The 27,401-nt window shown below is 39.5% G+C and overlaps 1 protein-coding gene across 5 annotated transcripts in view; it reads right to left on the bottom strand.

The window, feature by feature from the left end:
- Positions 1 to 27,136, bottom strand: part of ORC2 (origin recognition complex subunit 2) — a 47,958-nt gene extending 20,822 nt beyond the window's left edge. Inside the window, exons 1-7 of one of the 5 annotated variants that reach the window (XR_004679621.1) lie at positions 26,729 to 27,136; positions 18,632 to 18,680; positions 17,116 to 17,219; positions 16,510 to 16,653; positions 8,650 to 8,739; positions 3,651 to 3,743; positions 3,072 to 3,103 (exon numbers count right to left, since the gene is read on the bottom strand). Coding sequence is in view for 1 of the 5 variants with exons in the window: in XM_035007415.1 (XP_034863306.1) it covers positions 3,072 to 3,103; positions 3,651 to 3,743; positions 8,650 to 8,739; positions 16,510 to 16,653; positions 17,116 to 17,212 (456 nt within the window). In the remaining 4 variants the exon portion in view is untranslated. Of the gene's footprint in view, positions 1 to 3,071; positions 3,104 to 3,650; positions 3,744 to 8,649; positions 8,740 to 16,509; positions 16,654 to 17,115; positions 17,220 to 18,631; positions 18,681 to 21,405; positions 21,730 to 22,936; positions 23,210 to 26,728 lie in introns of those variants that run through there. The other 4 variants (XR_004679618.1, XR_004679620.1, XR_004679619.1 and 1 more) reach the window with 4 other exon arrangements.
- Positions 27,137 to 27,401: the final 265 nt, after the last annotated feature.

Here is a 27,401-nt window from a genome sequence, read left to right as displayed (position 1 = left end):
TAAAAATTGATAATATCCAAAAAAAAAAAATTCTCGAAAAAGTTGATAATATCCAGTGATAATGAATAAGTGAAGAAATGGGCACTCCTATGCATATGGCAGTGGGCCTTTTAATGTGCTTGAAATTTACTTGTGTTAAAGCATTACCTTCTGTGAGCAGGAGAGAAAGAGATCTATACATTTTACTCCATTATGTTAAAATTTTTTGAACACTACAGACATATAAAGTCTGTTTTTCTTTTCCTCACAGAATATAATACTCTAACACCAAGAAATTTCTGGCACATTAAAATGCCCACTGTTGTATACATGTTAATTTTTAACAGTATTGATAAAAAGATAAATTCCCTGTGTTATTTTGGCAATAAGAAATTATGACGAAAAATTGAAGTCTATTGTCTTGTGATAGGTTGTTGGTGCTAGTTTCAAATGTTAATACATTCTGATTTGGGATATTAAGAATAGTACTATAGGGGCGCCTGGGTGGCTCAGTCGTTAAGCATCTGCCTTCGGCTCAGGTCATGATCCCAGGGTCCTGGGATCGAGCCCCGCATCGGGCTCCCTGCTCGGCGGGAAGCCTGCTTCTCCCTCTCCCACTCCCCCTGCTTGTGTTCCCTCTCTGGCTGTGTCTCTCTGTCAAATAAATAAAATCTTAAAAAAAAAAAAAGTACTATAATAAATGAACTGAGTCCAATGGGTTTATAAAGTATACAAACTTTCTTGATCCAGATCCTTAAAAAATGTTTTTATATTTTGCACATCTTGATCCACATGTGCACACAGTATACAACTGAAACAATTTATTATGAAATAATACTTACAAAATAGACATTTTCAATTTTATTCTATCTCATTTTTTAAACTGCAGGTCATAAACTCATCTCAAGACTGAAAGTTGAGACAGCCTGCCTCCATACAGATTAATTATCAGGTATGAGAACACCTGTGTCAAAATAACCATTTTGGAAAATTCTTGCTCAAAAAGGTAAGGCTATAAACTAATAAATAACTTCAGTGTTTGCTACAGAAAGTTTTGCAAACTAACTTATCTAGACAGTTTGCTCATTTGGGCAACCTGTTTTCCCATCAGGATAATAGATGACTCAGCAGGGCAACAAGTTTATCAAACAATAGTTCATTCATCAGGACTCAGTTTAAGACCCTCTCTTTTAATTCTTAATCACAGGAAACAAACTGAGGGTTGCTGGAATGGTGGGTGGGGTGGGAGGGATGGGGTGACTGGGTGATAGACACTGGGGAGGGTATGTGCTCTGGTAAGCGCTGTGAATTGTGCAAGACTGTTGAATCTCAGATCTGTACCTCTGAAACAAATAATGCAATATATGTTAAGAAAAAAAAAAAGAAGAAGAAGGTAGCAGGAGGGGAAGAATGAAGTGGGGGAAATCGGAGGGGTAGACGAACCATGAGAGATGATGGACTCTGAAAAACAAACTGAGGGTTCTAGAGGGGAGGGGGTGGGAGGATGGGTTAGCCTGGTGGTGGGTATTGAGGAGGGCACATTCTGCATGGAGCACAGGGTGTTATGCACAAACAATGAATCATGGAACACTACATCTAAAACTAATGATGTAATGTATGGGGATTAACATAAGAATAAGAAATAAATAAATAAATAAAATTAAAAAAAAAAAAAAGACCCTCTCTTTTCTGTGTCTACCAATCCTCAAATATCTTGTAATGAGTTTTGTCTTATATCAGTTTCCCATCTTGATAGCTGTGCCTGAAGCCTTTTGAGTCCAGATCCCCAAGCCCTATACATATTCTCTCCTGAACCCCGTCCCTTCTAAGTGCACTAAGACTGCCACTGGGATGCTGTCTCTTACTGTGGTAGGTTTTCTGATGGTTTCTTGGGGTAATTGACAAGATCCACTTATGTGTTGTGATCCACACCTTGAAAAAGAACGTGCTAATATATCTATATTCTTGACTGGATTATGGGAATGAGTTTTATTCTTTCATAGTGATACAGTATACAAGATATAATACAGGAAAAAAGCATTATCAAAGACAAAAGAGGCTCTAACATGTCTAATCGCACATCTAGACTTGCCTAAATAGGACATTTGCACACAGGCCATAACCATGGCCCTGAATGTCTATACTCATTCTTATAAGGGGTTCCCCAAACTTAGCCTATGCACAATTCCAGGCATGTCTAAATTTATAGCCATCCAAGCCTGGACACACTCACCACTCACATACTCATTGTACTGGATTCGTCCATGCCCATCTGGGCTTGCTCATATCCAGACAGGGCCACTTGACAAGGCATAATGAAAAAACAAAATCACAAAAACACAAAGGAGAGGATAAAAATGGTCAATTCTTTTCAGCTACCCTAGAACAAATTTACCAAAACCAACTTTGTTTTTTTTTTTTTTAAAGATTTTATTTTATTTATTTGAGAGAGAGAGAATGAGAGACAGAGAGCATGAGAGGGAGGAGGGTCAGAGGGAGAAGCAGACTCCCTGCCGAGCAGGGAGCCCAATGCAGGACTCGATCCCGGGACTCCAGGATCATGACCTGAGCCAAAGGCAGTCGCTTAACCAACTGAGCCACCCAGGCGCCCCCAACTTTGTTTTCAAATGTAAATTATGAAAGGATATATTAATGGATTTAATGGATCTTGGCATTAGTCCCTCAAGAAACAAAAGAACACTATGTATAAAAGCAAAGCAAAGCAAAACCAAACCAAACCAAACCCATAAAATTTCCAGGCCAGCTCTACTAAGATGAAAATACCCAGGGATAGTTCTGACATAGAAACGGCACAGCAGGGGCGCCTGGGTGGCTCAGACGGTTAAGCGTCTCTACACAGCAGTTGGGTGTAGAAGACCTGGCTTCATTTTTCATCTTTTCTCCTTCCCAGTTAGATGAACTTAAGACAAGTCACTTCACCTCTCTGAACCTCAGATGCTTCATCTGATATAAGGTGTCTAATTGGCAAATACCTGTAACTTGTAAAGCACTAAATAAATTAAGAGATGAAGTGGCTATTTTTCATGTCCTTGTAACACTAAAGTTTTTGCTTATTTTCAGTCATTGCTTACCTTCAACTGAACTTTGTCTGAAGCAGAATGCCCTAAAAAATAAAACAAAAAGGCATTACTTACCATAAGTACTTCAATTTTCATCTAGTCTAGTGTCATTAAACTGCTCCACAATTCTCCACCAACTGTGACTTCCAAACCCCCAAAGCCTTATTTCAAATAGAATGTGGCTAAAGCAAATCCTCCATGAACACTTGGCTTACTCAAGCAAATGATAATAGGGTTTTTTTTTTTAATTAACATATAATGTATTATTTCTTTCAGGGGTACAGGTCTGTGATTCAACAGTCTTACACAACACACAGCGCTCACCACAACACATACCCTCCGATAATAGGGTTTTAAGAGTGTTTCTAATTGGCCCTGTCAATTTGCACAACTTCTATCAGCAGTTATTTCCCCCTTTTATTGATAGCTAAATATGGGCATACTAAGGCACAAATTGGGTATTAACTGCATTTTGTTGAATGAATTTTCAGAACAGAAAAGAATATATAACAATGCATTTAGACAAGGAATTCAAGCATAACTTGAAGCAACTATGAAAACTCTATTCAAAGAACTGAGGTAAAATCTTACCCTTACTACACTGAGGAATGTTTATCATAATTTCAGGATCATTCTTCAAACTGAATGAAACATTTTTTCTTGGTGTTTTTGCTAGTTCTGAAGCTGTAAACAGACAAAAGAAATATATAAAACAATCTTTAATGGATGATAGCAGATGAAGGGGGAAAGAGCTTTATTTCACTTATAAAGCTCTTTTTTTTCAAAAAAGATTCATTTATTTTAGATGGAGAGAGAGCGACAGAGCGCACATGTGCTCAAGAGTACGGGGAGGGGTGGAGGGAGAGAATCTTCAAGCAGACTCCCACTGAGTGCGGAGCCTGACGTGGGACTCAATCCCATGACCCATGAGACCTGAGCCAAGATCAAGAGTTGGTTGCTTAACCAACTGAGCCACCCAGGTGCCCTTCGCTTACATAAATTCTTAGGGGAAAAAAAAAGAAACCTGCCTACTACTATTACCAGGAAGATAAATAAACCTACCCATATTAAGAGTACTGCCTCTTACCTTCATTTGCTATGTTCCAAGCATCTTAAGTCTTCTTTCAATTATCTACAGGTGTCTCAAGAAAATACAAATAAACAGTTTTGACCTTACTGCTTTCTTTTTTTATAATTTTTTTTTTTTTAAAGATTTTATTTATTTATTCATGAGAGAGAGAGAGAGAGAGAGAGAGACAGAGGCAGAGGGAGAAGCAGGCTCCCCGCGGAGCAGGGAGCCCGATGCGGGACTCAATCCAGGGACTCCAGGATCATGACCTGAGCCGAAGGCAGTCGCTTAACCAACTGAGCCACCCAGGCGCCCGACCGTACTGCTTTCTATAATTGTCATTCTCTCTCCCTCTCCTCTCCATAGGCAATTTTACACTCTTTCCATTTCTTTAACATATATATTTGAGGCCTAGGGGTAAGAATGGCCAGAAAATAGGATCTAAAATCAAATGGAAGCTGTGTATATTTAAAATTTTATGCTTTAAAAACTCTTAAATCTCCCATCACATGTGGTATATTTTATTTTGTGTCTAAAACTCTATAATACATGTGAATAACATGTAAAATTTAATATAGCATTGAACAGATGGCTGTTTCTTCAACTGAACATCAGATTAAATAGTTGGCTTCTAAAATATAGGGCCATTTTAAAGGAAAACTAAAATCTTTACCTTTAAAGATACTTACTTTCTCAGTAGCGTGAGAGGCATGTGGAATGAAGCCTAACTAAGGAATAGATTTATATTTCCCAATTTAACACACACTGACACGTTGTTCACTGAGAAGAAAGTGAACATTATATCCCCATTTTTTTTTAAAGGAGAAAGTACACTTGAATTTGTGTAAGTTAAAGCCACTTTACTCAAACTCTTCCTGTTTCAATTTTATCCTCCAAACTTGAAATTGATCCAAAATACTCTGACAGTCCCCACAAATGTACTGCCTTCTTTTTTAACTAACCTCCTCAGTCTTCTGTATCATTCACTAGAGGGTTTTTTTTTTTCTTTCTTTGAAATTATTCCTCCGTTTGGGTTCTATGACATTATTCCGGCCCCCAGCTATTGCTGGTAGCTATTCCATCCCTTCCCTGCTGTCTCCTCTACACATTCTCTCTCTAAGTATGCCTAAAAATCAGCCCTTTGCTTTCTCTTTACACCAGAATAATGTACTACGTTTGGATTAAAGGCTGTTGACCCAAAGGATAGGAAAAAAAAACTTCACATCAACAAAAAGCGACATAAGCACAAAGTAATTTAGCTGGGATCATTTTGGTTATATGTTGCAACATGGAAAAATTCTGTTTTTAAGTAACTATTAAACTACAAAAGGGAAGGAAAAGGAAGAATTGAAGAGGAAAAAGAATAAAAGACAGTTTATCACATATGGCTATTGACTCTACTAATAAAAAATTGGGGCATATATTCTGTATCTTTTTCATTTTTCTAATAATTCATTTGTATTGTATTTTACACAACTGGCCTGCAACATATTGGAAATTTTATTTATTTATTTTTAAAGATTTTATTTATTTATTTTGATAGAGAGAGAGACAGCGAGAGAGGGAACACAAGCAGGGGGAGTGGGAGAGGGAGAAGCAGGCTTCCCAGTGAGCAGAGAGCCCGACTAGGGGCTCGATCCCAGGACCCCGGGATCATGACCAGAGCCTAAGGCAGACGCTTAACAACTGAGCCACCCAGGGGCCCCATATTGGAAATTTTAAAATAAAATTTTAAAATCTTTGCCTTCTCATTAGGCTATTATTTATCCTATCATCCAATCTATTTTTAATTTCCTAAAGTCATCCCTTTCTACAGGCTCACTGAACTCTTTACTGTCCTCTACTTGGTATTTCTACCTTTGCTCTTTTGTTTGCATTAATTTACTCATCCCAAACATGTATTTTAAAAAGCCTCCCTGTCTAACTTCTATATCTAGTCCTATATCTTCATTAGCCCAATTATATTTAATCATTCATACACAGTAATATATGATTTTATGGCAGGTTAGAGTTATTCAAAAAATACTAAGGCTGGGGCGCCTGGGTGGTTTAGTTGGTTAAGTGTCTGACTTTGGCTCAGGTCATGATATCGGCATCCTGATACCAAGCCCTGCATCGGGCTCTGTGCTTCTCCCTTTCCCTCTCCCTCGGCCCCTGCCCCTGCTCGCACTCTCTCTCAAATAAATAAAATCTTTTTTTTTTTTTAATTTTATTTATTTATTTGTCAGAGAGAGAGAGAGTGCATGCACAAGCAGGGGGAGCGGGCAGAAGGAGAAGCAGGCTCCCCATGGAGCAAGGAGCCCGATGTGGGACTCAATCCCAGGACCCCGGGATCATGACCTGAGCCGAAGGCAGACACTTAACCAACTGAGCCACCCAGGTGTCCTTCAAATAAATAAAATCTTTAAAAAAAAAAAATACTAAGGCCTTCTACTTCACTGATATAATCAGATGTAAACACAATTAGCAACAATACTTAGTAAGTCAAACTCTTTAAAGAGCATTACAACTAAACATGAGTCCTAACTAAATAGATTTTAGAAAGTATGATCAATCTCAAATTAACCAGAAAACCATCTTGTCATGATTGTATATATTTTTTCTTTTTAAAATTTCAGAGAGAGAAAGAGCACAAGCAGGGGGAGCGGGAGGAGAAGCAGGCTCCCCGCTGGATAGGGAGCCCAATGTGGGGCTCTATCCCAGGACCCTGGCATCATGACCTGAGCTGAAGGCAGACACCCAACCGACTGAGCCACCCAGGCGCCCCCATGACTATATATTTCTTTCATTTATGATGACAGAAATGTACAACATAACAATGCTTAAGTTTCTTGCAGCCCATATAATGTAAGACATACATCATGGTTATTATATGCATGTTGATTATCTACTTGGAGAACTTCTACTTGATCACTCTTCTGGGGCTCCTCTCCACTATTAGTTCTCTTTCTCCAATGTTCTTTGTCCTATTTCATGGTTCTGGGGTTTCAGGTTAGTCTTGGTGTCTATCTGATCCTTTCTCTAATAATTGTTTTAACATTTATTCTCTGGTTTCCCAGAGATCCTACTCAGAATGCAGTCATTTTTTACAGGTTGAAAAACTTTCAATTTCTTGATGTGGATTATAAACACTAAGAAACAGATCAGTTAATGTAAATTATTGTACATACCATGCTAGCTTCAAAATTAATAATGAATTTCATATTATACCTTTTGGAAAAACTGAATTTTGCAAGTGATTAAACATTATTATGTTCTATAACATAGGTCTTATAATTACTTATATGTCCCTCATCAGTGTCAACACTTAAGTTTTTCACTTGATCTTGAATGTTTACCTGGTTACTGGCCAGAATGATTGCATAAAAATACACCACTTCAGAAATATATGTTGGTGTTCTGTAATTATACATTATAAGCCCTATTAAACAACTATTACATTTTACCGGGTAGTTAATTATTATTCCCTTACTCTTGACTTCTCTTCTTGGTGTTCCCAAACCTTCATATACTTATGGACCTCAATTTTCAAACTGCTTTCACATGTTATTTCCCTTCCTCAAAGCTTTCAAATCTGACCCCTCATACCACAGAACCCAAATAAAGTGCCATCTGAATTTTAACTGGATTGACAGTTTAATTTTAATGTTAAATGTAATTTATTTTAGTCTGGTTTTTCTAAAAATCAGTAATTCATGTGTAATTAGTGTAAGTGGCAAATTGAGTACGAAAATGTCACAATAGCCCATTTGTAACAATTTTATAGTTTTCTACAATATGTTTTTCTTTTCTTTTAAAGATTTTATTTATTTGACAGAGAGAGACACAGCAAGAGAGGGAACACAAGCAGGGGGAGTGGGAAAGGGAGAAGTAGGCCTCCTGCCAAGCAGGGAGCCCGATGCGGGGCTCAATCCCAGGACCCCGGGATCATGACCTGAGCCGAAGGCAGATGCTTAATGACTGAGCCACCCAGGGGCCCCTACAATATGTTTTTCTATACATAGCATAAAATTCTTATTTAATAAATTCAGAATATCTGTGACTTAAGTCACTCACAAACTTAAAAATTTCTTCAGAACCTATGCTACATGTGGGAAGAAGATGAAGACAGGATTCCTACTATGAGACACTTAAAACCTATCTGAGAGGGCGCCTGGGTGGCTCAGTTGGTTAAGCGACTGCCTTCGGCTCGGGTCATGATCCTGGAGTCCCTGGATCAAGTCCCGCATCGGGTTCCCTGCTCGGCAGGGAGCCTGCTTCTCCCTCTGACCCTCCCCCCTCTCATGTGCTCTCTCTCATTCTCTCTGTCTCAAATAAATAAATAAAATCTAAAAAAACAAAAAAAGCAAAAAAAAACAACAAAACCTATCTGAGAACAGAAGACACATATGAGCATGAAAAACTGACTATGTATGCTTGAAAATGTGATATAAAATGACATCCCTCATTCTTCTAGGGAATGCAATAAGATGATAACTGTGGAGAATGTGGTTAAATACACCTTTTAGAAAAGCAACATACCTAATTTGGCCATCTTTTCGGAGTGTTTTCTATTCTGAAAAGAATAAACTTTATTCCCACCATCTGCAGCAGAGCCATTTTTCAAGGATTCTGAAAGAGAAAATGCAGTATGTTTTGGAAAAATAAGCAAAATTAACAGAAAAAAAGATAAAACCTTAAGATTTGCACCCCCCCACTGTCTTGCATAAAGGTTTAATACATTATTTATACATAAAATATTTTAAAACACACAAGAGAACTGTTTATATAAATTTGAAACACAGAAAACATATTATTCTTCATGAATACCCACAAATTAGATATATAAACACACACACAGAGCCACCCCGCCCCCCCATAAACCCCTCCAGACTAGAGGGATAGCCATTCAATTCATGATAGTGTTGCCCGAGGAGGGAAAACTGAAGGGACTCAAATAGGTTTTCTTCTTGAAGCAAACACGCAAAGTACAATTGAGCTAATTGAGGTTGAGATTTAAATCATTGTTACATGGTGGAAGCTCTCTTACTCCCTCTCAAGATAGTGACTTAATTTCACTCTTCAATCATTCCTTTAAATAACAGCTGCTACCTATAACATACCAGATACTCATGGCTAGTAGCCTACTCTCTGGCACAGCAATTCTCCAAGTGTGGTGGCGTCAGGTCTCTCAGGTCCCCGAGGCCAAAACTCTTTCATAACACTAAGACATTATTTGACTTTTTCTCAATCAAGAGTGGAGAGTGAGGTATTCCAGAGACTACATTATGTGTGATGACAGCACCATCCTGTGGGTTAATGGAATGTGTGAAGCAGATATGAAAATTCAGCTGTCTTCTATTAAGCCAGACATTTGCAAAAATGTAAAACAGTGACTTCTTATTTTCTTTTTGGAAATAATTGTTTTCCGCCTAAATATATTTATGTCAATATGTATTGGGTTTATTATTGTTATTACAAAACAGTGCCAGACTTTTCCAAAGTCAGTGTTCACTATCCTTACTGTTTAATAAGAGTCCCCATTTTATATGCACTAATACTTGGCATTATCCAAACTCCTTAATCTTTGCCAGTCGAGTGGGTGTAAAATGAATCTTATGGGGAGAATTGTTTTAATTTCCCTTTTCCTAATCGCTAATGAGGTTGAACATCTTTTCACAACTTTCTTATTTCCAAGGAAGAAATATCTTCTTTATCCTGACTTGTCTTCTCACCTCTTTATGATGACATTTGATGAAGAGAAGTCCTAAATTTTTTTTCAAAGACTGTTTTAAAAGCAGTTTTAGGTTCAGAGCCAATTTGGATAGAAGGTACAGAGATTTCCTATATACTTCCTGCCCTCACAAATGTACAGTCTCCACCAGCTACCAACATCCCACACCAGAGTGGTAGATTTGTTACAATCATGAACCTACACTGACACCTCGTTAACATCCCAAGTCCATAGCTTATATTAAGGTTCACTTTTTTTTTTTTAAGATTTATTTATTTGAAAGAGAGAGAGAGCGCAAGAAGAGAGTATAAGCGGGAAGGAGAGAGAGAAGCAAGCTCCCACTGGGCAGGGAGCCCCAACGTGGGGCTTGATCCCAGGACTCTGGGATCATGACCCGAGCTGAAGGCAAACGCCCAACCGACTGAGCCATCCAGGTGCCCAAGGTTCACTCTTGGTGTGGTATATTCTGTAGTTTTTTTTTTAAGTTTTTATTTAAATTCTAGTTAGTTAACAGTTAACCAATATAGTTAATATTGGTTGCAGAGGTAGAAATTAGTCATTCAGTGCTTATATGTAATACCCAGTGCTCATCATAACAAGTGCCTTCCTTAACACCCATCAACCATTTAGCCCATTCCCCACCCACCTCCCCTCCAGCAACCCTCGATTTGTTCTCTATCGTTAAGAAAGTTAAGAGTCTCTTACGGTTTGCCTCCCTTTTTTTTCCCTTCTTCTATGTTCATCTGTTTTGTTTCTTAAATCCCACATGAGTGAAATCATATGGTATTTGTATCTCTGACTTATTTCACTTAGCATAATACATTCTAGCTCCATCCATGTGGTTGCAGATGGCAAGATTTCATTCTTTTTGATGGCATTCTATAGCTTTTGACAAAAGTATGATGATATGTATCCACCACTGTAGTATAATACAGAATAGTTTCAAGGCCCTAAAAATTCTCTGTACTCTACCTATTCATACCTCCCATCCCCCGACGCCTGGCAACCACTGATCTCTTCACCATCTTTGTAGTTTTGCCTTTCCTAGAATGTCATATAGTTGGTATCATAGCCAGTAGCCTTTTCAGATTGGCTTCTTTCACTTAGTAATAAGTGTTTAAGGTTCCTCCACATCTTTTCATGTCTTGATAGCTTTTTTTTTTAAAGTGCTGAATAATATCCCACTGTATGGATATATCAGTTTATTTATTCTTCGTTAACTTTTTGGTTGCTTCCAAGCCATGGCAATTATGAACGAAGGTTCTATAAACATGTGTGTGCAGGTTTTTGAGTGGAGATAAGTTTTCAACTCATGTGAGTAAATACGAAGAAGCACAACTGCTAGATCATATGGTAAGAATATGTTTACTTTGTAAGAAACTGCCAAACTGTCATCCAGTTGTTCCATTTTGCATTCCCACCAGCAATAAATGAGAATTCCGGTTGCTCCACAGATTTGCCAGCATTTGGTGCTGTCAATGTTTTGCACTTGGGCCATTCTAATAGGTGTGTAAGTGGTATCTCGTTGTTTTAATTTGCAATTTCCTAATGACGTATAATGCTTTTAGTATATTTTCATGTGATTATTTGCCATCTATAGATCTTCTTCAGTGAGATGTCCTGTTCCTCTGCTCATTTTTATTTTTTAGAAGATTTTATTTATTCATTTGCCAGAGAGAGAGAGCATAAGCAGGGGGGAACAGTAAGCAGAGGGAGAAGCAGGCTCCCCGCTGAGTCCTCTGCTCATTTTTAAATCAGGTTATTCATTATCTCATTGTTGAGTTTTAAGAGGTCATTGTATATTTTGAGTAACATTTCTTTTCTTTAAAGGTTTTATTTATTTGAGAGAGAGCGAGAGAGATCACAGAGGGAGAGGGAGAAGCAGACCCCCCCCTCCTCAGCAGAGAGCCTGATGCGGGGCTCGATCCCAGGACCCGGAGATCATGACCTGAGCCGAAGGCAGACGCTTAACCAACAGAGCTACCCAGGTGGCCCTTGAGTAACATTTCTTTAATAGATGTGTTTTGCAAATATTTTCTCCTAATCTGTGGTTTGTCTTCTTGAGAAGCGCTGAATTTTAATTAGAATGTCAATCTTTTCTTTTGATTACATTAAACTAAAAAAACCTCTTCTATAATAAAGTCAAAACCATATTCTCTTGTATTTTCTTATAAAAGCATTTACATTTGCTTTTAATGTAAATCTTAAATTAAGGTAATTAACTTGTTTATGATGGGAGGTAGAGATCCAGTTTCTTTTATTCATAAGGATACCCAATTGGCTCAACGCTGTTTACTGACCAGTTCATCCTTAGCTGAGTGATCTTCAATGCTACCTCTCTCATATATCTGATTTTCATGTATGCATGAGTCTGTTTATGGTAAACCTGTCTTTATATAACTTAAATGTCTGGCACAGAGACAAAATATTTAAAGATACTGAGTGGTTTCTCCATAAACTAAATTAAATGCTTTAGAAATATTTGATAAAAGTTATTAACTAAAACAAATGGTTTCAAATTAGGTATGGATGAGAAGCCATAAAAGATTTAAGAAAAAAATTTGAAAAAATATAAAACATACTATACCAAGACTGCATTAAAAGTGTCTTTAAATGTACAATCTAATGGAGGGAAAGGAAACCTGAAATCCCAGATGATGCATGCATTATGGATATAGTGTCTAAAAAAATCAAACACCAAAATCAAAAGGTAATGCTGTTCTTCAACCAGCTGACCTCTAGCAAACTTCTAATTAAAGAAAAGACGGGGCGGGGGGGGCGCTGCCTGAGTGGCTCAGTGGTTTAAGCATCTGCTTTTGGCTCAGGTCATGATCTCAGGATCCTGAGATCGCTGGCATGGGGCTCCCTGCTCCGTGGGGAACCTGGTTCTCCCTCTGCCTGCCACTCCCTCTGCTTCTGCGCTTGCTTACTCTCTCAACTAAATAAATAAAATTTTTAAAAAAAGAAAAAAAGACAAGACTGGGGTTTGTGTGTGTGTATGCTTATATATAAAAATGTTTCGAGTACAGTAGTTATTTTTGTGATTTTCTGGTTCTGACATTTTGATTGACTAATTAACAGTGGTCTAATCACACTGGCCAAGATTTTACTATAATACATATAAAACTTTTTAACAGGTTTTTAAATTACTCAAAATGCACAAAACCAAAAAACTGTGAATATAAAAACCATGGAAAAATTAAAATGGGTAATAAATGTAAGAAAAAATGTTTAATGCCAATGAGGGATCTTAATACTAGGTGATATAATCTTTCTAGAAAGCAATTTGGCAATATGTATGCCTTATAAAGTTGATACACCTTCACCAATAATTCTACTGCTAGGAGTCTCTTATGAAGAAATAAAAGATCTAAACAAAGATTTATATCCAAGGATAATCACTACTGCATTTGTTACAATAAAAATTTAGAAACAATCCAAACGTCTAACAGAGGCCAACTATGTTATTTATAAATCTGAATGCAATATTACAGAAATAACACTACAATTTCACACCCATTAGGAAGGCTATTAAAAAAAAAGACAAGTGTTGGTAAGCATACAGAGTAACTGGAATGCTTGTGCATTGTTGGTGGAAATGTAATTTGGTGTAGCTGCTGTGGAAAACATTATGGCAGTTCTTTAAAAAATTAAAAATAGAATTACCATATGATCCAGCAATTCCACTTCTGGGAATATACCCAAAAGAATTCAAATCAGGGTCTCAAAAAGATACTTGTACACCCATGTTCATAAAAGCATTATTCACAGTAGCCAAAAGGCTGAAGCCACCCAATGTCCATTGACAGATGAATGGATAAACAAAACGTATATACATACATTGCAGTAGTATTCAGCCTCAAAAAGGAAGGAAATTCTGACACATGCCACAACATGGATGAACCTTGAGAACACTATGCTAAGTGAAATAAACCAGTCACACACAAAAATACTGAATGATTCCACTTATATGAGGTACCTCAAATAGTCAAATTCAGAGGAAAATAAAATGGTGATTGTTGGGCTGTGGGGAGGAGGGACTGGGGAGTTTTTTAATGGATAGAATCTCAGTTTTGTAAAATGAAAAGAGTTCTGGAGACTGCAAAACAATGTGAATGTACTTAATACTGAACTACACTCTTTAAGATGGGAAATTTTATATTACATATATTTTACCACAAGTTTTATTTATTTATTATTTATTTTCTCCCAGTTTTTTAAATCTTTTTTTTTTTTTTTTAATGATTTATTTAGTTGACAGAGAGAGCACAAGCAGATGGAATAGCAGGCAGAGGGAGAAAGAGAAGCAGGCTCCCTGCCGAGCAAGGAGCCCAATGTGGGGCTCGATCCCAGAACCCTGGGATCACGACCTGAGCCAAAGGCAGCTGCTTAACCAACTGAGCCACCCAGGCGCCCCAATTTTTTAAAAAAGATTTATTTTAGAGAGAGCGTGAGAGTGGGGGGAGGGACAAAGGGAGAAGGAGAGAGAGAATCCCAAGCAGACTCCACACTGAGCCCCATGCAAGGCTCGAACCCACAACCCTGAGATCATGACCTAAGTCAAAACCAAGAGTTGAATGCTTAGATGACTGAGCCACCCAGATGCCCCTCTCATAATTTTTAAAAAGAGATTTTATTTAACCACAATTAAAAACCTGACATAATCCTTAAGTTCAAAAATGGAACTGTGAATAAGGCAAAATTAAATATAATATGAATGGGGTGCCTGGGTGGCTTAGTTAAGTGGCTGACTTCAGCTCAGGTCATGATCTCAGGGTCCTGGGATGGAGCCTTCCCTCAGGCTCTGCACTTGGTGGGGAATCTGCTTCTCCCTCTCCCTTCCCCAACTCGTGCATGCACACTCTCTTTCTCGCTCTCAAAAAAATAAATAAAATATTTAAATAAAGAAAGAATGGACCACATATTGGTCACGGAATTTTCTAGCAGCTAACTTATAAGAATCAAGTATCCAAAAAAACCACTTTAAAGACAAATATATTGCTTTCAATCTCTTCTTAGGTCTACCATAACAGGAATCAAGAATCCAAAGTTCTGGGGCACCTGAATGGCTCAGTCGGTCAAGCATCTGACTTTGGCTCAGGTCATGATTTCAGGGTCTTGGGATCAAGCCCCACGTAGGGCTCCTCACTCAGCGGGAAGTATGCTTGTCCCTCTGCACCCCCCACCCTGCTCATGCTCACTCTTGCTCTCTCTTAAATAAATAAAAATCTTAAAAAGAAAAGAAGAAGAAGAATCCAAAGTTCTATTCAGAACATGCCCTAAAAAATGTTAACTCTCTAGTTGGGGACACTTTTAAAAGAATCCACTCTGCCCACTTAGTCTAGTGAGGGATAGTCGTCATTTTTTTGTATTATGCCATTTAACATCAGGAACTAAACCAGAAGCATTATGACTCAAGAAGTGACAAAAAGGTCAGGAGTAGTGATGATGGCCATTTATAAGTCAAATAGAGTAAAAAGCACGTACATGAGAGAGATTGGCAACACAGAAAGAGAATGGATGCACAGAGATGACCTGAAGGAGACTAGGAGATCCATAAAAGCAAAGTCCCTAGGTTTTTAATGTGGTCTCAGTTCCAATGTCCCTAGTGCCCAACAATACTGATTTTGTTCCTTGGTCTTTATTTTTTTAAGCCAACTTAAGTAAATCTGTGTTCCTTGAGCCCTAACTAAAACATAATAAGCCTAAAAATTTTTAAATATAATCTGGCAGGAATCTGGCTTAGGTGTAAAAAAAAAAACCCCAAAAACACCCCCATAACATTAGCACGCCTAGGTTGAAGCAATATTACTTCTTGGAATGTTCCTTCTATCTATCTATCTATCTCCCAACCTCCCACCCACCCCTTCCCCCCTCCCTCCCTCCTTCCTTCCCTCCCTCCTTCCTTCCCTCCCTCCTTCCTTCCTTCCCCTCCTTCCCTTCCTTCCTTTCTTAAAGACAGAGAGAGTAGGTGTGCGCGAGGCAAGGTGGGGAGAGGGGCAGAAGGAGAGGGAGAGAATCTCAAGCAGGCTCCACACCTAGCACAGAGCCTGACATGGGGCCGATCCCAGAACCCTGAAGTCATGACCCTAGCTGAAATCAAGTCAGATGCCTAACTGACAGAGCCACCCAGGTGCCCCCTTTCTAACTATTTCTGTAAAGAAGACCAAAGTAATAATGAAGTGACTTGCTTTATGAAATTATTTCAAATTAGTTAAAAATACAAATATCTTAACAAATAACTTTAGATTGGTCTGTGGAATCTAAAAATAATTAAGTGCACCACTGGTTGCTTGTGGGGGAAAAAAAAAAACTAAAGAAAAAAACTATAGTGGAAATTCAGTGCTTCCAACCTTCCAACTATACATAAAAACCTGAAGCAAATGCTTTTCTGATGAGAAATACAATGTAGCATGCCTGATGAAAAGAGTTCTGGAGATGGATGGTGATAATAGCACAGCATCATCACGAATATATTTAATACAACTGAAGTATACACTTAATAATGTTAAAGATGGTAAAGTTTGTATGTAGTTTACAATAAAAAAAAATAGTAATATAGCTTGCCACTGCCTAACCTACCAGACTACTGTTATGTATCCTGCAAAGCAGTTTCAGCTACTAGCAGAAATTTGAGTGTACTTTCCCCACCCCAGCTACCAAAGTACCTTGAATATCTTGTCCTAAAACTTCCACATAGTTCTGATCTTTTAAGACTTCCTGGTCATCTTCTTCCAAATCATATTCTGGCTTTTTTATAATTTTTTTTGTGTTGACCAAAAGCTGAGCTCGTTCCTTTTTTAATTTAGCTCCTATAAGAACATCCAAAGAATTAGAACATGACAGGTATAAATTCTTTCCAAACATTACATTTAAATAAGTAAACAAACTGTAATACTTATATTGTCATTATTTAAAATCTGGAAAAAAATTCAGTGTTTTCTCTTTGATGAATGTATGCACCACTCTTCACCACAGTTTATATAATTTAAGGAAAAACCTTGAAAGTTTATTATTTTGGGGGTCACATTTTAATTACAATGGGTAATTATCACTTACCCCTAATATTAAGTATTTCATATCAGATAAGGCTTTATTATTTTTAATTTTCAAAAGTTGGAATGGAATAAACTACAAAAGTAGTTTTTATTTAGTCTTACTAGATCAAATACTTTGTGCTCTATTTTTAAAATAGAAGGTTAAAATATTTTAAAAAGTGAGATAATCCATAACCATCACATAAGCATCTCTTCAATTGTATAATCACTCAGTACCTCCTTCTCTATCAAGAATGTGATTAAGGACATCATCATCTCCCACAAACTGAACCTCCAGCATCTTGTCTTCCTTTAATTCCAGTTTACTCATCATTGCCAACCTAAACAAAAGCAATAAAGCACTCAAAAGTGATGAAAAATTCATTTCAACAACCAAATAAACATTCACATAATACATGTATTTATATTACATTTTAAAGAGTCTCAAGTATGAAAAATATATTATGCATTATCGTATTAATATTATGCTTTTGATAAAAGGTAAATCAACTCTTTATCTGAAAAATGGAAAGGACAGGAAGTGGTGTCTGAGAGTTGGAAAAAGACAAATTCAATCAAGGCAACTAAAATATAATAATGGGAAAGCAATTCTTCCTATAAAGAAAGCCTTAACCAATCTACAGAATGATTAACAGTACCAGAAAGGAAGTGTTTTAATACATGAGAGTTTAGAGAAGGGGCAGACGAGCAAAGAATAATGGTTTGGTAGACTTTAGTGTCTATGCACTAGAAACAGTCCATTGGGGGAAGTCCATGTTTCACCGGTATACCAAACCTGGATCAAATAATCCTCAAGTACCTCCCTTTACTATTATTGCATGCTTACCAAACAACTTTACAGTTAGAAAATGGCTTTCTGGGTATCCTGGTATCTAAACAGTAAACATGCAACTTTCCAATACTTTATAGTCAGTTCTTCACTGAACAGACTTCAGAATTTGGCAAACAAAAACTTGATCAACTCTCCCTACTCTGAAAAAATTTCATTTCAGAACTTGTAATACCAATGGCCTGAAACTAAATAATGATGATCCCAACTGGCTCCCAGCTAATCAGTTTACCCAAAAAATGAATTTTTTCTCTCCTCTCTCTCTCCTAAAATCCTATTTTTGTTTTTTCTATCAATAACAGGAACTACGGACTACATCACTCATAAGTCAGTTATTTGCATGCAGATAACTTACTAAATGCTGTCAAGTTTCCTTTTGTAACTAGCACACTTTTTTTTTTTTTTAAGTTTATTTATTGGGGCGCCTGGGTGGCTCAGTTGTTAAGCGTCTGCCTTCGGCACAGGTCATGATCCCAGGGTCCTGGGATCGAGCCCCGCATCAGGCTCCCTGCTCTGCAGGAAGCCTGCTTCTCCTTCTCCCACTCCCCCTGCTTGTGTTCCCTCTCTTGCTATCTCTCTCTCTGTCAAATAAATAAATAAAATCTTTAAAAAAAAAAAAGTTTATTTATTTATAATCTCTATACCCAACGTTGGGTTGAACTCACAACCAAGAGTCGTATGCTCTACCAACTGAGCCAGCCAGGCACCTCCCTCACACTTTAAAAAAAAAAAAAATGACAGCTTTACTTTTTTTTAAGTTTTATTTATTTAAGTAATCTCTACACCCAACGTAGGGCTCAAACTCACGACCTCGAGATTAAGAGTCATACACTCTTCCAACTGAGCCAGCCAGGTGCCCCCGAAACTAGCACACTTAAATGACTTGTCTTTATTTTCATTTACCTTTAAAAGTACTACACATTCTGCAGCTGGAAAATTCAGGTAGAGTCACCTGCAATTATAAAAAGAACTTGGTCAAGGTCAGCTAATAGGATATGAGAGCAACCAAAGAAGAAGTTCACGAGTTTTAATAAACAAGATGAATACTTAAATGCAGTTTTTACGAAGTTATTATGATGGCACAGTAAAGGACAAAACAACCATCAGTATTTTGGCCAGGAAGTACTAGAGACTGAGAAGATCTGGACTGCGGGGGCAAGTGGCTGGAATAAGGAGGCCAACATTTGAGCACTTACCATATACTGGACACAGTTTTGAATATTCTATACGTATTTTCATTTAACCCTCATAACAACTCTATTAAGGCCTATGTTTTGTGTATAAAGATAATACTTCATCTATAATTTATATAACCATTGCCAGCAGAACATATCCTTTTGGGCCATCTTTCTAGTCATGATACTGCTTTCAATAATGGGGAATTTGGATGTATTAGAGAAAAAGTTTAATGCACCTACATGATATTTGTATATAATAAAGAAACTTATGATTTCTTTATATCTGTATAAAATAAAAGTTTTTCTGAGGGGCTGTCAGGCACTCTATTAGGTACTTTCATGCATAGTAGATCATTAAATCCTCAGATTCTCTGAGGTAGTTAAAATATATATAATTCCCCCAATAAACAGATGAGTAAACTGAGATTAACTATTAAATTACTCATCCAAATTTATACAACTAGAAAGTGTGTTAAAACCCAAGTCTGACTGATTCCAAAGTCCCTAATCATTCTATTACACACTTCCCCTGCCATTAAATACAAATTTGTTATCCTTTCTTTTCTTTTTTTTTAACGATTTTATTTATTTATTTGAAAGAGAGAGAGAGAGAGAGAGAGAGAGAGAGAGCACATGAGAGGGGGGAGGGTCAGAGGGAGAAGCAGACTCCCCGCCAAGCAGGGAGCCCGATGCGGGACTCGATCCCGGGATTCCAGGATCATGACCTGAGCCGAAGGCAGTCGCTTAACCAACTGAGCCACCCAGGCGCCCCTATCCTTTCTTTTCTTTAAAAAAAAAAGATTTACTTATTTATTTTAGAGAGTGAGAGATAAAGAGTGAGGGGAGGCGCAGAAGGAGAGGGAGAGAGAGAATCTCCAGCAGACTCCCCAATGAGTGCAGAACTGGATACGGGGCTAGATCCCACAATCCGGAGACCAGGACCTGAGCCAAAACCAAGAGTCGGACACTTAACCTACTAGCCACCCAGGCACCCCAAATCCGTTATCCTAAATGCTTGTTCTGACCTCTGGATACTATTCATAATATATCTAATCATTTTCCCACCTGGCAGTTCAAACATCCAAAGATTTCTATATTTCCAGTTCCTCTATGTTTCCAGTTCATTAAGTTAAACATGCCTAGTTCTATCAAGCATACTTTTAAGAGCATGGCCAGATTCAGTCTAATTTATATTGTTTTATTATTTATTTTTTATTTTTTTAAAAGATTTTATTTATTTATTTGACAGAGAGAGACACAGCGAGCAAGGGAACACAAGTAGGGCGAGTGGGAGAGGGAGAAGCAGGCTTCCGGCAGAGCAGGGAGCCCGATACGGGGCTCAATCCCAGGATCATGACCTGAGCCGAAGGCAGACACTTAATGACTGAGCCACCCAGGCGCCCCTAATCTATACTGTTTTAAAATACAAACAGCTAGGGGCGCCTGGGTGGCTCAGTTGGTTAAGCGACTGCCTTCGGCTTCGGTCATGATCCTGTAGTCCCAAGATCGAGTCCGGCATCAGTCCCGCGTCTGGCATCAGTCCCGCGTCCGGCATCAGTCCCGCATCTGGCTGCCGCGACTCCCTCTGACCCTCCCCTCTCATGCTCTCTTTCCCTCTCATTCTCTCTCAATAAATAAATAAAATCTTAAAAAAATAAAATATAAACAGCTATGTTCTACAAAGGATATGAAGGAGTGACAATAAGCAAATGCAATAAAACAAATAACAAACTATAATAATAATAGGCAGTCTGGATCCAGGAAAATATAAAGAAAGTAGAAAATAGGGGCGCCTGAGTGGCTCAGTTGGTTGGGCGACTGCCTTCAGCTCAGGTCATGATCCTGGAGTCCCCGGATCGAGTCCCACATCCGGCTCCCTGCTCAGCAGGGTGTCTGCTTCTCCCTCTGGCCCTTCCCCCTCTCAGATGCGTTCTCTCTCTCTCATTCTCGCTCTCGCAAATAAATAAAATCTTAAAAAAAAGAAAGAAAGAAAGAAAGAAAATACATCATACAAAGAATTTGGGCTTGAGGCGCATGGGTGGCTCAGTCGTTAAGTGTCTGCCTTTGGCTCAGGTCATGATCCCAGGGTCCTGGGATTGAGCCCCACATCAGGCTCCCTGCTTGGCAGGAAGCTTGTTTCTCCCTCTCCCAGTCCCCCTGCTTGTGTTCCCTCTCTCGCTCTCTCTTTGTCAAATAAATAAATAAGATCTTAAAAAAAAAAAAAAACAATTTTGGCTCTGAGCTAACTGGCAATCAAAGCGAAAAAGGAGTAAAGCTCAGTTACATGAGTCTCATGAGCAAAAGTTCAGTGGTTCCTTCGGGGTAAGATTTTCCAGAAAAATTTAAAAACAGAAATTCCAGACAACTGAATATTGTCCAATTTCCTTATGGTATTTTACAGAATAATTGCCTGGACAGAGGCACCCTAACTTAATCTTGTTTGTAGTTGAATACATTTATATGTAATTTCTTTTTCTAGATATTAAGGCATCTTATTACACAGTGTAGAACCACCAAACTGAAGAAACTTCTACGAAGACCTTGAAAGAACCCTTTCCTTCCTTCTCCAACAATTTCTGGAAAACAAAACAAAACACACAAAAAACCACTACTTAACAACCACACAATAAAATGCAAATTTTTAGCGACTATCTACTCTTCAAGACACTGTCTCTGGGTGCTTATTTTTAAGTGGGACTCCTTTCAAGGAGTTAACAAGGCAGGTAATACAGCAGCACCAAAAGAGTATTAACAGCAACACACCCTCCTTTGAGAGCAAATAAAGGATTGCTACAATTTTTAAAAACATAATCCTTTAGGGGCGCCTGGGTGGCTCAGTCGTTAAGCATCTGCCTTCGGCTCAGGTCATGATCCCAGGGTCCGGGGATCGAGCCCCGCATCCGGCTCCCTGCTCCACGGGAAGCCTGCTTCTCCCTCTCCCACTCCCCCTGCTTGTGCTCTCTCTCTCGCTGTGTCTCTCTCTGTCAAATAAATAAAAATAAAATCTTTAAAAAAAAAAAAAAACATAATCCTTTAAAAAAAAAAAGGTTAAACACCAATTTTAATATCAGATAAACATGGGTTCTGATCTTAACTCCACACTCATACCTGTGTGACTTCGGACAGAATTGTGATGATTAAATGAGATCACGCGCTTGGCATATGAAAACGCTAATTAAATGTTTCCTATCATCAGCTTCTTTAAGCTTCAACTTAACGTAGATCTCATGAAGTTGCAAAGCCTCAATTTTATCAATGCCACCCATTTCCTCTATCAGAAGACTCAACATCTCGTCTAACAGAAAAGGTGCTCAGTAAATGATGAATGAATGTGTGCAGTGCCAATACACAAAGGTGTAGGGCCCGGCTATTTTTCTTCAGATTGCACCTGAACTAGGGGAGGTATAATGGTTTTATTAGGATTTTAGTTCTAAGACGAAAAGTAATGTATCCACATCCTTTTAATTTAAAAAGCTCTACCAGAAGAGCCTGGTTCATCCACGTTTTCCAACCAAGCATTGTCCCAGGGTGACTGTTCAGTGAGCAGGATTCATCTGGGGCTTCCAGACGGGGATGACATCTAAGGTTCTCACTCCTGTGGTAGTTCTGGGAAGAAATCTCCTCCTCCTCAGCCCTCACTGTGCCCGCTCCTGTCAGGTCACTCTACACTTTGGTTACAGATTTTCAGTTTTCTCTTTACAAGCACAAGGCTCTTTAAGCCGAGAAACTGATAGGTTGGTAACGCGTCCCTTGCACAGAAGGCCTATCAGTGCCGGAGAGACCGACCAACGGTGCTTCCAGAAGGAGCCTCTCACCCCAACAAGGATTTATGGACTTTGGCTGGTGCCTCGCGCCGCTTACCAGTTGGCCGCGCTCCGCCAACCGAGGGTCCTCGGGCCCGCGGGGGCCGGGGGCAGCCTGGGGAGGGCAAAGAGGGAGGCGCCGCGACCCAGCCCGGAGCGCCGAGGAGAAGCCCTCTCCGAGACGCGGGCCCCAGCTCGGCTGCGGGGCTGGGCGCCACCGGACTCACCTCACAAACCCCTCGCTAAGCGAGAGAGGGAAGCGGGCTGCTGCGTTGTCCCACCACGCACCTCTAGGTCGCCGCCAGGCGCCGCTCCGGCCTCCCCGCGCCTGCCGGACGACACCCCGCTGACTGGGAGCCGCAGGGAAGGCGGCGTGGGCCCCAGCAGGAAAGGCCAAATTCCGGTTAAGCACAGCCGGAGAGGGTCGCAGGGTATCAGAGTCCCGTAGGGCAGCCCGGAGGCCGGCTGGGGGATGGGAAGCCTGCCTGCTGCACACCGAATCTCCCGCCCTGCTCAGGGGGAGGAGCCCAGAAAAGCCAATAGAAAGCGGAGTCAGCCGAGAGCGACGTCGCTGCCCGCCAGTCGGTCTCGGGCTGTCGGCCCCGCCCATCAAGAAACCTGAGGAAAACGAATCCTTAAACCCTGAGTTCTGGGCCTTTCCTGTCCTCTTTCCGTTTCCGGGGAAGGGCGAAGGAAGTGTTGGTTACACCTGGGGAAATTTGCAGAGGTGTAGCGGGTGTGTGTTAACGTAATCTTGAAAGTCTTAATTAGTTTCTCCAGACACCTTCTTTTGAGGAAAAAGATAATGGGAATGAATCTGCGTTTGTGTTTTGTTTTTTTATTTATTTGACAGAGAGCACAAGCAGGGGGAGTGAAAGAGGGAGAAGCAGGCTCCCCGCTAAGCGGGGAGCCCCATGCGGGACTTGATCCCAGGACCCCGAGAGCGTGACTTGAGCCGAAGCAGACGCTTAACTAACTGAGCCACCCAGGCGCCCCTGTGTTTTGCTTTTTAAACTTTATTTCACCTATTTGGGGTGAAAGGTAGGATTCCATACATCTCAAAGGTTTGGAGTAGGGAGAAGGGAGACATTCCTCTCTGGAAACAAGAGAATATGGAAATGGGATCAGACTGCTAAGGGGATGGAGAACTAAGATAGAATGAATAGAAGTACAAAGAGCTAATGAAGAAAAGGATTGAACCTACTAGGATACAGTATTACCCACTAACAGAATATTATTTCATTTGGATTCATTTATTCAAAACAACACTACAGAATCCCCTGCGTTACCAGATGATAAACCACTGAGTGAGACAAACACGATCTCTGCTGTCACAGTAGATAGTACAGGGGAAGATATTGAACAGACAAGACTGAGAAAAATCCTATCATATGAGAAGTTCAGCATTTATTGGACCACGTGGCAGAAGTATCTAACTAAAGGACAGAAGTCAGGAACAATTTCCTTGGAGGAAGAGATGTTTTATTAAACTGAGAATTGAGTAGATTTAAGCCAGGCAAAGAGAAAGGGTAAAATTTTCCAGGTAGAAAGCCCAAATCAATATAGCAGGTGCATAAAGGGCCAAGAGGCAAGTGCCAAAGTTGGGTCTGTTGTTTTGAGGGCTAGTTTGGCTCTTGGTGCACTAGTCAGAGTTGTACTAAAAGATCACTCTGGATAAAGGAGGTAAGAGTGGGAGCATAAGGAAGGAAGAGATGGAATCACCATTTTGGAAGATGTTTAGGAAATCCACTTGAGAAAGAGAAATGATGATAGCCTGGATACCTCAATATTCCATTTTGGTTGGCAGAATTTAAGAAAACAAAGGATAAAGGTAATTTTCTCTACACTTTTGGAAATAAAGAATCTGGGGAAGGGTGAGTAGAAAAAAGGAACGAACGTAGTCAACAGTTAACAATGAAGTGCTTGAAAAGTTTTTAAAAATGTGAAGATCTAGGAATACTGAATATTTAATATATTATGTTTCTATGATGTAAACTCTTCCATCTCCTCTTCAGATCTACACAAAAGTCCATAGACTCAGAGGCCTTGGTTTGAGTGGTGGGTTTTGATTGTTTTTATTTTTGTGGAAAATAGAGGGAAGGAGCTGGGGGGTCCCATTTCTCTTAGTCTTTTCCTTTCTTCTTTTTTTGTTTTTTTTTTTTTTTTTGAAGATTTATTTATTTGACAGAGAAAGAGAGAGAGAGAGAACAAGCAGGGGGAGCATCAGGCAGAGGGAGAGGGAGAAGCAGTCTCCCCACAGAGCAGGGCTCTATCCCAGGACTCCAGGATCATGACCTGAGCTGAAAGACAGACGCTTAAGCTACCGAGCCACCCAGGCGCCCCTCAGTCTTTTTCTTTGGATAGTTTAATTTATTCAGTTAACTTTGAGCACTTACCTGTATCAGGAACATAGTGCCCAGATATGTCCCTTACCGTTAAGGGACTTATTTTTTTTTTTTTTAAAGATTTTATTTATTTGACACACAGAGACAGCAAGTGCAGGAACACAAGCAGGGGGAGTGGGAGAGGGAGAAGCAGGCCTCCCGCGGAGCAGGGAGCCCGATGTGGGGCTCGATCCCAGGACCCTGGGATCATGACCTGAGCCGAAGGCAGACGCTTAACGACTGAGCCACCCAGGCGCCCCAGAAACTTAGATTCTTATTGGGTAGAAAGAATCAGGTAATTTCATTACAATAAGGTTTAAGTGCAAGGATAGAATTTGCAGAGATCTACTAGGACAATGACCACTTAGTTCAGCTTAGCTAAGCAGAGGAAGGGCAGCAGAGGAAAAGCTTATCCAACTACAGATGATAAGAGAATAGGGGTGGAAAAGGGATTTCAGGAAGAGAGTATGGTATTACAAACGGTGTGATAGTACAAAGCAGTTTGGTGTTCATTTAAACCTTAAGTAAAAGTTAAAAATGATAGGAGATGGAATGGGAGAAGTCTGAGGCTAAAGAACAGAATTTATCCTCTGTGATGGAACCATTGAATTGTAACCAGGGACTGATGGGTGTTTTATATTAATCACCAATGACGGTAAATTTGAGAGGGGCAGGGGTCTAGTTAGGAAGCTATCAAAGCAGTATGGATATGAAGATGAAGACAGGAGTTTGAACTGTAGTAATAAAACTGGAAAGGAAAGGATGAATTTGGAAAAAAAAAAAAAGGCAAAGTCAGCAGGATTTGGTAACTGGATATAGAGGTAAGGAAGAAGGAAAATATAAGTCCCAGGTTTCTGGCAAGGTTGTCTGGGTATCAGTTCCCCAGTGTGCTGTGAAAGATTACAGATAGAGGGAAAGAGTTTAGCTTGAGGCATCTTGACTTTGAAATCCCTTTGAAAGAGAGACATCAAATTATCCTGCAAACAGTGGATATAAGAGTTTGCAATTCATTCAAGAGATCGATAGAGATCCAGGGGTCATCAGTGTAGAGATTAAAGCCAAAGGGGAAAAAAAAGAATTTGCCTAAGGATGATGAATAAAATAAGAAATGAAGTGAGGTACCTCATCTTCTGAGACAGGCAGCAAGTAGATGCGCATAGTTGTAGATATAGTTGTTCTTTGAAGTGGGAGAAAACAGGAAATTAAAACCTTCTAGCATTATGGCCTGCGTTTGATGAAGTAAGAGCTGAGGCTCCTGAGAAAGTGGTACTTAAAGTAATGAAGCTTTGGAACAGAAACTGAAGGGCATGAGAAAGCAAGCAGGCCAAGAAGTAGAAGGACCTCAAAGTGTTGGGGGCTTAAGGTTGGGGCTAGTGAAGCTGTATTGATGCCTATAGTGTTCAGTGAACTGAGTAAGGGAATAGAAAAGGTGGAGTATAGCATTGATATGGACAAGTCATACACACACACTGGATTGATCTTTCTTATATTGGCATTTACTGTTTTATATATTTCTCTGGGGAAAAAATTCTTGAGTCAGTGGTTCTGGGTGGAAGAAGAAAGCTTAACTATGAATGCAAATGATTGTTACAGGATTAAAGAGAGTTTTCAGTGCTGACTGCACATGAAAATTACCTGGGGAGGTGATAAAACTACTACTGCTAGATCCCAATCCCAGAGAGCGTGAATGTGGCCTGTGAATGTGGTCATCAGCAATGTCCCAGATGATTTTAACGTGCAACTAGGGTTGAGAACCACCGAGCTAGGGAGAATGAAAATTTTTGTCAAACGTGAAATCACCTAGATGCTATGCATAAAACACATACTTGCTAAGGGTATGATAGGTCTAGAACGGCAGTGGCAAATACCTCAGCAAATAATATCTACCCAGAGTTTTTAAGATACCAATTTGATTTCAATCCTGCTCAGAAGAAAGCGATTACTTCTATCCGAACGCTTAGGAATAAAAGAGAATACAGTAGTGAAATCCTATTTTATCTCCAGGATTTTCTCATACCAGAGATGATGAGGCCCTCATGAGGCACAAAGTAGGGGTGCCTGGGTGGCTCAGTCGTTGGGTGTCTGCCTTCTACTCAGGTCATGATCCCAGGGTCCTGGGATAGAGCCCTGCATCGGGCTATCTGCTCAGCGGGAAGCCTGCTTCTCCCTCTCCCACTCCCCCTGCTTGTGATCCCTCTCTCGCTGTCTCTCTGTCAAAATAAATAATTAAATCTTTAAAAAAAAAATAAGGCACAAATTAGTAATGAAAGATTTGGCAGATTCTCCTTAAAAAATATACACATAATAA

Source organism: Mirounga leonina, unplaced genomic scaffold (assembly GCF_011800145.1).
Source record: "Mirounga leonina isolate KUSES-001 unplaced genomic scaffold, KU_Mleo_1.0 Mir_151, whole genome shotgun sequence".
Taxonomy (NCBI): domain Eukaryota; kingdom Metazoa; phylum Chordata; class Mammalia; order Carnivora; family Phocidae; genus Mirounga; species Mirounga leonina.
The sequence above is the reverse complement of the archived record's forward strand: the minus strand, read 5'-3'. Positions and strand labels throughout refer to the sequence as shown.